Here is a 12,612-nt window from a genome sequence, read left to right as displayed (position 1 = left end):
ATATATGTATGTATATATATATATATATGTATGTATATATATATATATGTATGTATATATATATATATATATATATGTATGTATATATATATATATATATATATATATATATGTATGTATGTGTGTGTAAGTGACACACAAATTTACCGTCTATCACGACAACGTCACGTCCTCGTTATAGTGTATAAGGCTTTTTTTTAAAACTTTAACATATAAGAGTTGAGGACTTAAAGTCGCCTTCACATCACACCATGCATCACTTTGTTTTAAACTCTTAAAACATATATTCTCAAGTATGAGACTTTAGAGCTATGCCCAATTGAAAACACATGTTTCTCTCTTTTTAGTTGTTCAAGACTTCGATGCAAAGAAACAAAGCTACCGTATAAGAGAATCTCTAATAATTTCGAATTAAAATTTGAAATCTGTAAAAATAAATACATTTATCTCCTTGGATTTGAACCTAAGACCTCCTGATACTTTTGACCTTTGAAGCCAAGTTCAAACCAATCAGACACCACCCTTATGGTTTAACCTCAAAGTTTTCTTAGTGGTGGGAATATAATAATAAATTGTTTCTCTCATGGTAATCATTTTTAGAGAGTTCTCCGGATTTAGATAATTTTACATTTTGTTATTCTTTTTTCATTTTGGCAAAAGTTTTGTAGAATCTACGTAAATTTTTTTACTTAAAATCTCAAGTTTTCTCTAATTAAAAGTGTTGGGTTTTATAGTAACTTGTAACTTTGAACGCAGCGGAAAATATAAAAAATTTGATACGATAATTTAGAAAAGTTTTCTAAATCTAAAACCCAAGTCGGATTCAATGAGACATTTAATTAAATTGTAACACGCCATAGGGTGTTTAGGAATATACCTTTTAGAATCTAGTGAAAAGTCTAATGTGGCACTTAGAAACCAAGCGCGGTTTCCTCTACAGTTGATCTACACACGAACATGTGTAGATTCTCACTAGGTGCTAGCCCAAAAGAACCCTAAGTCTAAATGTATATAGATTGATAGACAAAATTCAGAGAATTGAATTCATTTCACAAATTGAATTGGCCTAACACTCTATTTATAAGAATTGGTATCATAGTCACCCTATAACTTTAAATAAGGTTTGATATTTATCTGTAAATAATTATCTAAAACTTTAAATAATTATATTTATTTACAGATAATATCGTGTAATTATCATAATTACTTTTTAACACATATTCTATGATTATTCTTCAAGAATAATTATTTAACTGTTAATCATAACTTTTGGGTTACTTTCAAATGGAAGCAAACGTATTTTTTGTGTGCGACCCTATAAATTTACATACTCTTTAGCACTATCACCATGTAACACGTGTCGTGGGCATATAATAACTTACAAAAAGAATCCATTGAATATGAAATAATTTTTTGCATTACATTTTTACTCTTGTTTTGGTATACTAATTTTCACTTTCTTGTTTTTCATGATTTTAAAAATATGGATTTTAGTGATTTATTCTTCAATGATTACAATTTATATGCACAGGTTGATATGTGTTTTTGGTTATTCTATGAACTTCCACATTTGTTCTAAAACTACAAAAAAAATTTGAATTTAAAAAATATTTGAAAAATAAAATCATAAAACCACATTTGATTGAAAAATATACCACTTTAAAAAATATCATCCTAATCTTTGATATCGTGTAAGTCTAGCTAATACAAGACTCCACACCCCCTCTCACTATTTGTTAAAATACTGGAATAATAATGTTCGGCTCTGATACCATGTGAGAATATGTCAACCACCTTTAAAGTGCACTCCAAAAGAGTCTTTAGGGAGAAAGGAAGGTTCCCAACATTAACGTATACCGAGTAGAATTGGTCCAAATTCAGCTGATATGAGACTCCAACACTGAACAAGAAACACGTACTATATATATATATATGTATGTATATCATCCGTGAAAGATGCATCATCATCAAGTACAAGAAACAATTAAAGAGCTTCATGATCCATCAGCAACTGCAGCAGCATCTATACTATACTTAGGGTGTTAATAAGAATGTGGGATAGATTTCTATTGAACAGACTTGGATCACCTGACATTTCTTTCCAGAAACTTCTAGCAGATCTTGTTGTACTATACTTAGCCTGTCATGTTGTACTCATCACCTTGCATATATGATTGATGATAACTCCCTGGAACTTCCATCTTTCCGATTATACGATCCATTCCTGCATCAACGCATGTACCAGCTGCTAAGAATGTTATACATTTTATAGCTATCAACTGACTTGCAAAAATGTCACCATGATCCGTCCCATCTTTGGTGACGTTTGAACTTGACCTCCAAGAAGGTTGGATCTAGATATGCACAAAAAATCCCAATCCCGAAGACAAGTCCAGGCCGGACCATAAAGTCTGATCAAGCTTTTGGGGCCCGGCCTGAAAAAGCCCGGTTAAGCCCAAAAAACCGGCCTGACAAAAACCAATTGGGCCCTTTTTAACCCCAAAGCCTGGCCCAAGCCTAAAAACCCGGGGCTTTTTTTGCTCGGGATTGGAAGGACCAGGCCTTGTGCATCTAACTCGGGTGCTGTTGGGCCATTGACCCTGCGGCAAGAGAGCAACAATTTCCATTACAGGATGTCCCAAATATATGCGAAGTTTACATTTTCTGCCAAGTTTTCATCCAAGATTACCTCTTCGCCATTACTAATCACTAATTACTACAAATTATTGATAACATTAATTGTGATTTCATTCCGTAGTTGTGGGTATTTTAGATATTCGACTAAAAATCAACAATTTCACTAAATCATGTTCCAGTCACGGGTTGCAATTATCTTGCAAGAAACCACCCTCATATTTCACTAAATAAACCAAACGGACACAGTAAATCCCACTCGAAAGTACCGTTTGAGGTGAGATATATACAGACATGACCTCTACCCCAAAGAGTAGATCGGCTGTTCCATGAAGAAACAGACGGAAATGCGTCTATATATGTCTAACTTTTTCACAAAATGTGTCTTGTAATATCGTACTTACTTGGATTTGCTAACATACTCCCATAGTATGACATCTGGCCCACATTCCCAGCGGGCTTTGAGCTAGCATCAGATGGAAAAACTGGCTCCACTTTCTTCGCTCGTTGATCCACAGAACTTATCCCAGAACTTACATTTGGATTCTGAAAGCACAAGTTATCATCAGCCGTTGATGCTGAATTCTGCTGCAGCTTGGGTGACTCAACTTCGGTTTCTACTTCAGATTCCCCATTATTAGGTGCAGAAACCTGTTGCTTCCTCTTTGATCGGGCTCGTCTGTTCTGGAACCAGTTGTAAACATTTGTTTCAGAAATTTGACCATGCTGCGATAATTCAGATGTGATTTCTTTTATTTTCTGTTTGCTTGGGGTCCCATTTCCTTGCTCAAAAAGACGCTCTAGAATCTGAAGCTGAACGGGTGTTGGGGTCCATCGTTGTCTGCCGGAAAATTTATGGCCACCAGATGTGATCAATGGATCGCTGTATAAGTTCCCAAGCCTAACTCCTGCAAGAACATGATCAAGGTCTTCATATTGAAGGGATACACGTGTTTTTTTCCGTTTGTAATAAAAATGAGAGTATTGATGGTTTTTGCATATACATGCAAGGCAGCAATTTGATCATGGAGCATATTCATATAACAAATGTAAAATTTGACTTAATACATAGTTTAATGTAAATATACTCTTGGAGGAATGATCTTGAATCCCCATCAATATTTGGGATTGAGAACACTTGATAATTTGAGCTCCAAGAACATTCTAGATACAAGGAAGTTCTAGATACTTCTACGCTTGTCGTAGCAGTCTACAAGTATCTATGAACCTTGTATATGACACAAGAGAGGTCTAGTACACTATAGAAGGTACTATACTAATCCAGAGATGTCTTTGGAGATTGCTTTCAATGTGTTCGTATGGCGTATGTTGGGATTGAATGTCATCTGTGTAGCATATCCCGACTTGAAGAGCTTGGCCATGATACTTGTCTTTTACGCATGACAAAGTCATTTATAAGTTCATTCTTTAACTACTTTATGGATCAATTATACTTGGGTTGCAACGTTCCATATTAGAGTGGACAATTTACAGAATCCATCCTCATCATGGATGTATTCAATTAACATGCTCATAGCATAATACAAGTTATGTTTATATGCCCTCACCTTCACAAGGACAGTCCCGTTGGTCTGTCCTAGCGGTAAAGGTGTGCGTGTAATCCATATGTGTGAGGTTCTAGGTTCGAGCCCTTGGGACCGCCCCTCTCATGGTGGAAAGCAAGCGCGATTTACCTCACTCATGATGACCATGGGACCAATGTGGCAAGGGCGCTCTAGAGGGTGGTGAATACCCTTTTTTACTTTCACAAGGACACAGCTTAGGTGTGGTCAAACCCATCTTAGAACAAATGCTCTGAAGGGAGAATCCATGCTATTTTATTTTCCTCTTTGATTATTTCAACTCTCTCTCAACATTGGTGATTCCAGGCAAAAGGGAGCCATGTTGGTCCCTGACATGTCCCTAGATGCCAAACGTTTTGGGGTATTAGTTCTCAGACGGCTTGCAAACTCATCCCTTGGGCTAAGTGAATTATAGGTTTCGCTTTTAGCCTTTCCATGCTTAAAAGCTCAGCAAACTTTTTGGCAGCGTCCCTTATTGCTCCTTCAAGTAGAGCACAACATAGCCCGCACTTAATTCATTTTCTCCATGTTGCAATCATTGCAACTTCATCCCAATTTAAAGTTAGGATGATCCCAAATACGATTTTGAATAATATTCTTAGCTCCATGCCTCCATAGACACCAACTTTCTCCCTTCGACTACATTCAAGTTTTGGATTATGGATAGATGTCCAACAGATCCTACACATAAGCTCCTTCGTTCACCTCTAGACCTTAAAAAGAAGCTATAGCTCCTCTAGATGAGTGATTGGTCATAAGCACTTGGACACAAATGGTGACAGACCTCAATGGTCCAAGACACCATGCGTCACCTATGTACCCTCGAGCTCCTTGCACCATTAGTTCCTCTATAATTTTATTTCAAATCCAAACCACCATGTTACTTTCTAAATGAGAAGACCCAATAGGAGCAATTTAGCAAGTCAACCTAGTTTGATAATGAAGGGAAGTCCTTCATTTGGTCTATTAGACCCAAGTGGTAGATGACTCCTCTTTATCATTTTCATCCTCTCTAAACATATCTCTTCCAATCTTATCATCTTTGGATGTTTTCACGTTAAACATCTTCAACCTTAACCTTGTTGAATTCACTTCGTTATTACTAACTTTTACCCAAACCCTTGTAATGCCAAATGATGAAGCTAGCTTTCACATGCACACAAAGGAGACACAAGCATGTAGCGTGAAAGTTAAAGACTAACTTAAGGATAGTAAACCCACTAGAGAGAGAGACTAAGGGACCGTTTACCAAACACTTACCCGCCAATTTATCACACTAAATTCTATTATGATCATAATACATTTTCAAACTAGCAAAAAACATGTGTCTTGATGTTAAATTGAATTCAAAAATCTTGAATAAAGATTCGACTCTCTTTGGAATGCATGCAGTAAATGTTTTTGCAATTTTCCTGCAAAAACATACTTTAAACATGGAAAAAGTCATTTAAGAAAAGCTGAAATGGTAGGAATTATTTAAAGTTATTTGTGCTTATGATGCTATGATTTTCATGTGTTATTTATGAATAATAATGCAGGGAAAAAAGAATCAAGTATCAGCCATACTTATATCTTGAGAGCTGTTTCTGTTTTTAACGAAAATTTAAGCAAGAATTTCCATCTAACTAAAAAGATTTCAACTTGAAACAATCAACAGATAAAAGATCATCAAAGTGTGGTTCAAAAACCATCTATGACCTAGTAATTATGATGAACTTATTCAACCTTCAATTCCATTTTCAAGTTCTGAGAAGGGTTCCAATGATTCATAACCAAAACCAATGCTGTTGTGATGATGAATTTTTTTTATTAATGGCGTAAAAACACTCTCCAAGCGTCTCAAAGATTCCTTATATCTTTCTCCCACCTAAATCCAACCTATGCTAATTGAGGAAGGAAAATTGGCAGGGGATGAATCATTATAAGCTTCACTAATCTTATATTTTAACTAAGTGATTAGCATTTGACACTTCATTTATAAGCAGCCCATATACTTGCAAAAACCCAAAATAACACTCCCAAATCAAACCAATTGTACCCAGTATATCCCACTAGGAAGTAGGACATAGAAGAGAGCAAAGGGTTGGGTTCCGTGAGACCAGCCTGTTTTCGTGAGACTCGTGAGACCTGCTGTGAAGGCACAAAACCACACTGACCCTTCAACGCAAAAACCCTGTGAATGTGTTGGTGAAGATTAGTTTTTTTTTTTTACCTTCAAAGTGTTATATTGTGGAGTTCAATGTTGTTTTGTGGTCTCATGGATCTCAAGAAAAACTGATCGGTCTTATATGATGCTAAGTAATTGGTAAAAGATGATAAAAACAGAAGGAAAGAAAGAAAGAGAAGCACCCCTTTGGGAAGAAATTAGAAAGGTGGGGTGGTTTTTATGATTTTTCCAAGTGCAATAATTGTTTAGAAACAAAGAGGCCAAGTACAATGTCTCGGATGCTATTTGTCCCCCTTTACTCAAAATACACAATAAAGCAATATGAAAAGATGATCAAAATGCCCTGATGGGAAAATTCATAGAATCAAAGTGAACCACAAAAACCCACTATATTTTGACCAAAAAAACCTACCAGAATCATTGAATCAGTTCATCAATCAAAGTTGCACGTTCAAGATTCACACATAAAGAGCGAACACAGGCAGAAATGGAAGCAAATTTAGGAACAATCATAGTACCCTAGTTGTAAAACTACAACAATCGAACACACATTCTCACCAAAACCCACCAAAATCAGAGCCTTAGATGTTAAAATCTGTAATATAAACATCACAGAAATCACAATCATACACACATATAGCAGGAATCAAGGGATACCTATGATGCAAACAACAGACTAAATGAAACCAAAATTGGAGACGATCTAAATGCCCTTGTAAAATATTTCAAAGAATCAATCAACAACCGAATGCATTCCACCAAAATCAACCACAATAATTACGTGAAATAGTCAAAATAAACGAGAAATCAACTCACACATTCACACTTGACTCGACAAAAAACAGAGACAAACCTGCGAGATCGTGATGGGAAGTAAGCGATTTGTGCAAATCAACAAGTTGTTCACAAATGGTGGCATAAATCGCGATTTGTTTCCGAAGAACTTCCATTTGTTCATCAGTCATTACTTTCACAAACATCCCACCATTATTATTATTGTTATTCCCTTCATCTTGCTCCATAATTCCTCTGTTTCTTTTTGGCCCAATTTCAGTTCTCAGATTTCACCATTAACCCAATTCTCCTCTCTCTCTCTCTAGAAATCTAAATTCACAAGTGATTAGAACAGAGAGTCAGCAGCAGTGGAGTAGAAGTTGAATATTAAAGTATGGAGGAAAAGTGAAGGAAAAGAAAATGGCGGACAATAAAGACAAAGACATAATGGACTTGGACTATGGTGCTGTGTCGCATGTGCGTACTTTAGCCTAATCAACTGTTTTTTTCTAAACTTCTCCTTTGTTGCCTTAATAACTTTTGTCTTTTTCTTAATCTTTTTATAAATTAAATTAGATTTATTTTTTAATAAACCATCTTTTTTGACAATTTTACTTTAAAAAATAAAAAATTCTAAAAAGAAAAACCGATCACACCAGATCCGAGTCATCAAATTACATTTAAATATTATAATCTTATAAATTATTTTCTTTTAAATATATATAATTAACTTCCATTACAAATATGATATAATAATTATAAATGTATAAATATGTAATTGATAAATATCTTTTTAAGAAAGTAAATGATATTCTTGTATACTTTCCTTATAATATTAGTCAGTGTTAATAAATTTCAGTATTTTCTATAGCTATTTTAGGTCTGTTTTCTAAACGTTAGACATAGAGTTATATCTTTTGTATCAAAAACGACTCTTTTACCTAGATATGAAGATAAGGAGCGGAAACAACTGACACCAAATCGAGAATTCGGCCTTCAAGGGCGAGTTCTGAGCCTCGTGCATACCTACAATTCGGAACCAGATAATTTATCTGGACAAGCTCGGTTAAGGATCTTTGATTAAGAAACACAGTTATTGGACGTTGTTCAATGCCGATTTCAATCTAGTTCAAGCCCGATGGCAAACCTAAATAACTACTAATTCACACACACATGAATACAAAATACGGGTGGGCTTAGGTCATCGGATTCGAGTCAGGTATTAGTTTTTGTTTATGATCAGTTAAGGACTAAGGACCGTGATTGTTTTTTAAAGCATCAAACTAGACCCGTCAACAATCAGTTAAAGGGCATGTCCCCAGAGCATTAAATTAATGTGACAACACTAAAACGGATTCAAAAGGAGAAGTAAATGTCTTTTTCTTAATTTTCCAAGTATTAATGATCTTTCATCTTTTTGTTTAACTGGTTTTATAATTGGTTACGTCTTCATCAATTTGGTCCCAGTATTTAAAACTCTGATATGTTATTATAGTTATAACTGATCCTAGTATCAAAATTTTGGGCATTATCATTTCGATCTTAGAGCAAGTTTGTTTTATGTCAGCCCAAACCGTTTTGTCAATCCTCATTCTTTTAATCCATGTCTAGCAATAATATTGTTGTGTTCTAACCATTATTGCTTTAGAATTGCAATAAAACAATTACAGTTCTTTTGGAGATTAAGCTCTTCGTGAACACTGTATAACTGGATTGCGTCTGACATGATGCCATTGGGACGAAACGATGTCGGTCGGCTGGGTTTTTTAGTTACAACTTTTGTTAGATTTTATTATAATTCAACGAATGTTTAATTAATTATTCAGCCAAATATAAAAAATAATTGTTCAAAGTAATAAAATTTAAAAAAGATAGAAAATCATCGACAGGGTCCGATTAGTATTAGAAATTACGTGTTTTAATCTTAATTTATTTTACCTTTTTATCTAGAGTGGCAATTGGTTGATAGTACCGTATCAACTAGCAAGTATGTAAACTTGGTTGGTAGACGGTATTGAAAGTCACGTACTACAATAATATCATGGTACTGATTGATTTAATAGTTTTAGTTTTTGAATTTTTTTATGTGTTGAATGTTAAACTTTGTAAATTTAACTATTTTGTTTGAACATTTGAATGTTTGCAGTTTATCCTTTGCAATAAAGAAAAAGTATTAAACATTACATGTGTTGCCTAAAAACTCCAAATGTCAGTCAAAGTTTGAATATAAAGAAAAGTTTTCATATATGTAACTTGAAGTTGGTACAATTTAAACCAACGGGAAAAAGTTTAAATAATATATGGTATAAGATTATAGTACCAATTATAATTGGTTGATACACGATATAAGTATTATTTTATGTACAAATTATAATTGGTTAATACACGATATTGAAGAAAAAACTTGATACTGTACTAAGTTCATCATACTCTTATTTCTCTTTTCTCTCTCCGATGAATCTTATTCCAGCGAATACCATGTGAATACAAAATACACAATATAATACCTAAAAATATCGTCATTGTTTAAGAAATACATATACAAATGATTCTCACTATGATTCCCGAGATACATACAATATGCACATTGTGATACTCATGGTATACTCGTTAATACCCAATGTGATACCTGTTGTTTACAACGTATTCACAACACCAACGATTGTAATACAAAATGAGGATATGGAAAAAGAGAGAGAGATTAAATAATTTAATTAAATATAAAAATTGGAATATCGTATTACTAATATACCCTTTTACTTTATTTTAAAAAATAACATTAATAATTTTAAATGATTTGCTCACATTGGATACTCATGATTATCACAAACTACTGAGTTTTCATTTGACACGAAGGATCATATAAAAAGAGAAGTTATGCGGAGAAGCGTAAGAAAATAGTTGAACCATTAATCACTTTTAATCTCATGCTCACCCATGGGTTGCACTTCTAAAAGGAATTGATTCAATGTATCTAGATGCACCTTATTAGTGTTAACATTCAATTAAGATTGATTCGATGGTGGAGATCTGTTCTTACGTTTCTTAAATTTCCCTTCTCATCAGAACCCCCCACAATTGATTAGGTATATATACATACATACATATACGTATATATATATATATATATATATATAGAGAGAGAGAGAGAGAGAGAAGAGTTACTTTGCAAACCACGTTATTTGTAATTATGAGAGTTTGATTAATCATTTTTATTGTCGATGATGTTAATTATAGATATTATCATCTTCATTATATTAAATTTAGAGAAATATATGAAACAATTTTATTAAAATTTCATAATCATATATGAAACTATTTCATAAAAAAATATTATATGAAACAATTTCATGAAAAAATTTCATAAGATTAAACAATAAAATCGACGGATGAAGATGGTTTGCACAGTTTGTACAAATATGAGTTGTTTGCATTTGATCACTACTCTCTCTCTATATATATATATATATATGTGTGTGTGTGTGTGTGTGTGTGTGTGTGTGGGTGTATATATGGGGTGGGTTCAATTGAAAACTTCATTTCATTGTAAACATGAGTACCAATCTCGGTCATTTATTAAAATTTAGAAAACTAATCAATGATTACAACATAAAATGCTTAATTGAGAAATGATTAGGGTAAAAATGAAAGTTTGGTTATTCTATCGTATTTGATTTTTGATTTTCTTTTTTTAATTAAAAAACATTTACCCTCTTAATTTTTAAATTAAATTATCTTAACAATAACTGATATTTTAATAAAAAAAATTGCATAAAAGAATCGAGCATTAAATTCTTTTATATTTGACAACGATCTCAATATAGCTCTTTTTTGTTTTTAACGTTTTTTACGTTAAATAGTATATATGTGTAATATTCATATTGAATATTTATGCATTATGAATATTTACACATGTTCATGTGTTTACAACTCTTTAATATTCATACATTAGTATTTTATTCATCATGAATATACAACTTAGTGTCACATTCATCATGAGTAGTTATGTATTTTCACGTGTATTCAACAAATCTTCGGTATTCATATATCATTAATATATACATTTTCATTATAACATTTATCATGAATATAAATATCATTCATCATGAATGTACGTTTTCTTTATAGCATTCATCATGAAAATATGTATATATACACACACACATATGTTCATGTGTCTATTATAATTTTTCAATAATAATACATTAATATGACATTCATCATTAATATACATTTTTACTAGAACATTCATCATGCATATACATATTATTAATCATGAATATTAATATATGTTTACGTGTATATAACAACTTTTCGGTATCCATATATCAGTATGATATTCATCATGAACATATAATTTCACTATAACATTCATCTTTAATATACATAATATTCATCATGAATATACACATATTAATCGTGAAATATACATATTATTTATCATGAATATTTATATATCTTCATGTCTATACAACACATTTTTAACATTCATACATTAGTGTCGTCACAAATATACATTTTCACTGTAACATCTATCATGAATATACAAACTATTCATCATTAATATATATGTATAATTAATCACGTGTATACAATTATTCTCTAGTATTTATATTAGCATGTATGATATTTATAATAAATATAAATTTTTCACTGTAATATTCATCATGTATATATATATATACATATTATTCATCATGAATTTACTACAGTTTCAACTCTACATATCTTAGTTTTCTTTCTTTGTCTTTTTATTAGGTTCTCAATTGATCTAGATGAGTTTTCGATTCGTCTCGATAGATTTCTCATTCCATCTTGATAAAAGTTAAAAGTGGTAGATTATGGTTTTACACAAAAAAAAGAATAATCACTAGGTTCTCAATCGGTCTCGATAAAAAATGAAGGTGTTATGTTACGATTTTAACATACAACCACATACCAATTCAATGGATGAGTTCTTGATTCGTCTTGATTGATCTCGATTGGTGTCAATCGGTCCCAATGGATTGTCGATCGATCTGGATGTGTTCTTGATTGTTCTCGTTGGCTTCACGGTCCGTCTCGATAAAAGCTGAAAGTGGTAGCCTATGTTTTTAAACACACAAACAAATAATAAATCAATCGAAGTTTTCGATATAAAATTAAGGTGGTAGGTTATGATTTAACACACATAAACACATACCAAACTAATGAATGGATTCTCGACCTTTCTCGATCGATCTCGATGGGTTCTCACTCGATCTCGATGGGTTCTCACTCGATCTCGATGGGTATAGGTTACGGTGATGAAGAACGCGGTACCTTACGATGTTGAAGAAAGTGTGAAGAATGTGATGTTTTAGTTAAGGACTTATAATATCGAGTTGTTATACATACTTGAACATGCATAAATATTAATAATTAATATCACATATGTATATTATTTCACGTAAAAGAACAGTTAAAAGGAAAAAA

At 32.7% G+C, this 12,612-nt stretch overlaps 1 protein-coding gene across 2 annotated transcripts; it reads right to left on the bottom strand.

The window, feature by feature from the left end:
• Window positions 1–1,901: 1,901 nt before the first annotated feature.
• LOC112512486 (WUSCHEL-related homeobox 8-like) lies at window positions 1,902–7,553 on the bottom strand. Of its 2 annotated transcripts, none has more exons than XM_025118474.1 (3): window positions 7,238–7,553; window positions 3,039–3,542; window positions 1,902–2,245 (listed from the first exon to the last, which is right to left on the bottom strand). In XM_025118474.1, exons 1-3 carry the CDS (start codon window positions 7,404–7,406, stop codon window positions 2,136–2,138), a joined length of 783 nt encoding a protein of 260 aa, XP_024974242.1. In that variant the 5' UTR covers window positions 7,407–7,553; the 3' UTR covers window positions 1,902–2,135. The 2 variants fall into 2 exon arrangements, with proteins under 2 accessions (XP_024974242.1, XP_024974243.1); XM_025118475.1 differs by having other exon boundaries at window positions 1,902–2,224.
• Between the last annotated feature and the right edge of the window lie 5,059 nt (window positions 7,554–12,612).

This window comes from Cynara cardunculus (genome assembly GCF_001531365.2).
Source record: "Cynara cardunculus var. scolymus isolate 2C chromosome LG 5, CcrdV1, whole genome shotgun sequence".
NCBI classification, from domain to species: Eukaryota; Viridiplantae; Streptophyta; class Magnoliopsida; order Asterales; family Asteraceae; genus Cynara; species Cynara cardunculus.
The sequence above is the reverse complement of the archived record's forward strand: the minus strand, read 5'-3'. Positions and strand labels throughout refer to the sequence as shown.

Excerpts from the sequence above, each read along its gene's own strand:
- LOC112512486 (XM_025118474.1), bottom strand. The coding sequence starts at position 7,406 with ATGGAGCAAGATGAAGGGAATAACAATAATAATAATGGTGGGATGTTT. Across the intron at positions 3,543-7,237 it reads TTCCCATCACGATCTCGCAG|GAGTTAGGCTTGGGAACTTA; the intron begins GTTTGTCTCTGT and ends ATGTTCTTGCAG. Across the intron at positions 2,246-3,038 it reads GAGTATGTTAGCAAATCCAA|CTGGTACATGCGTTGATGCA; the intron begins GTAAGTACGATA and ends CATTCTTAGCAG.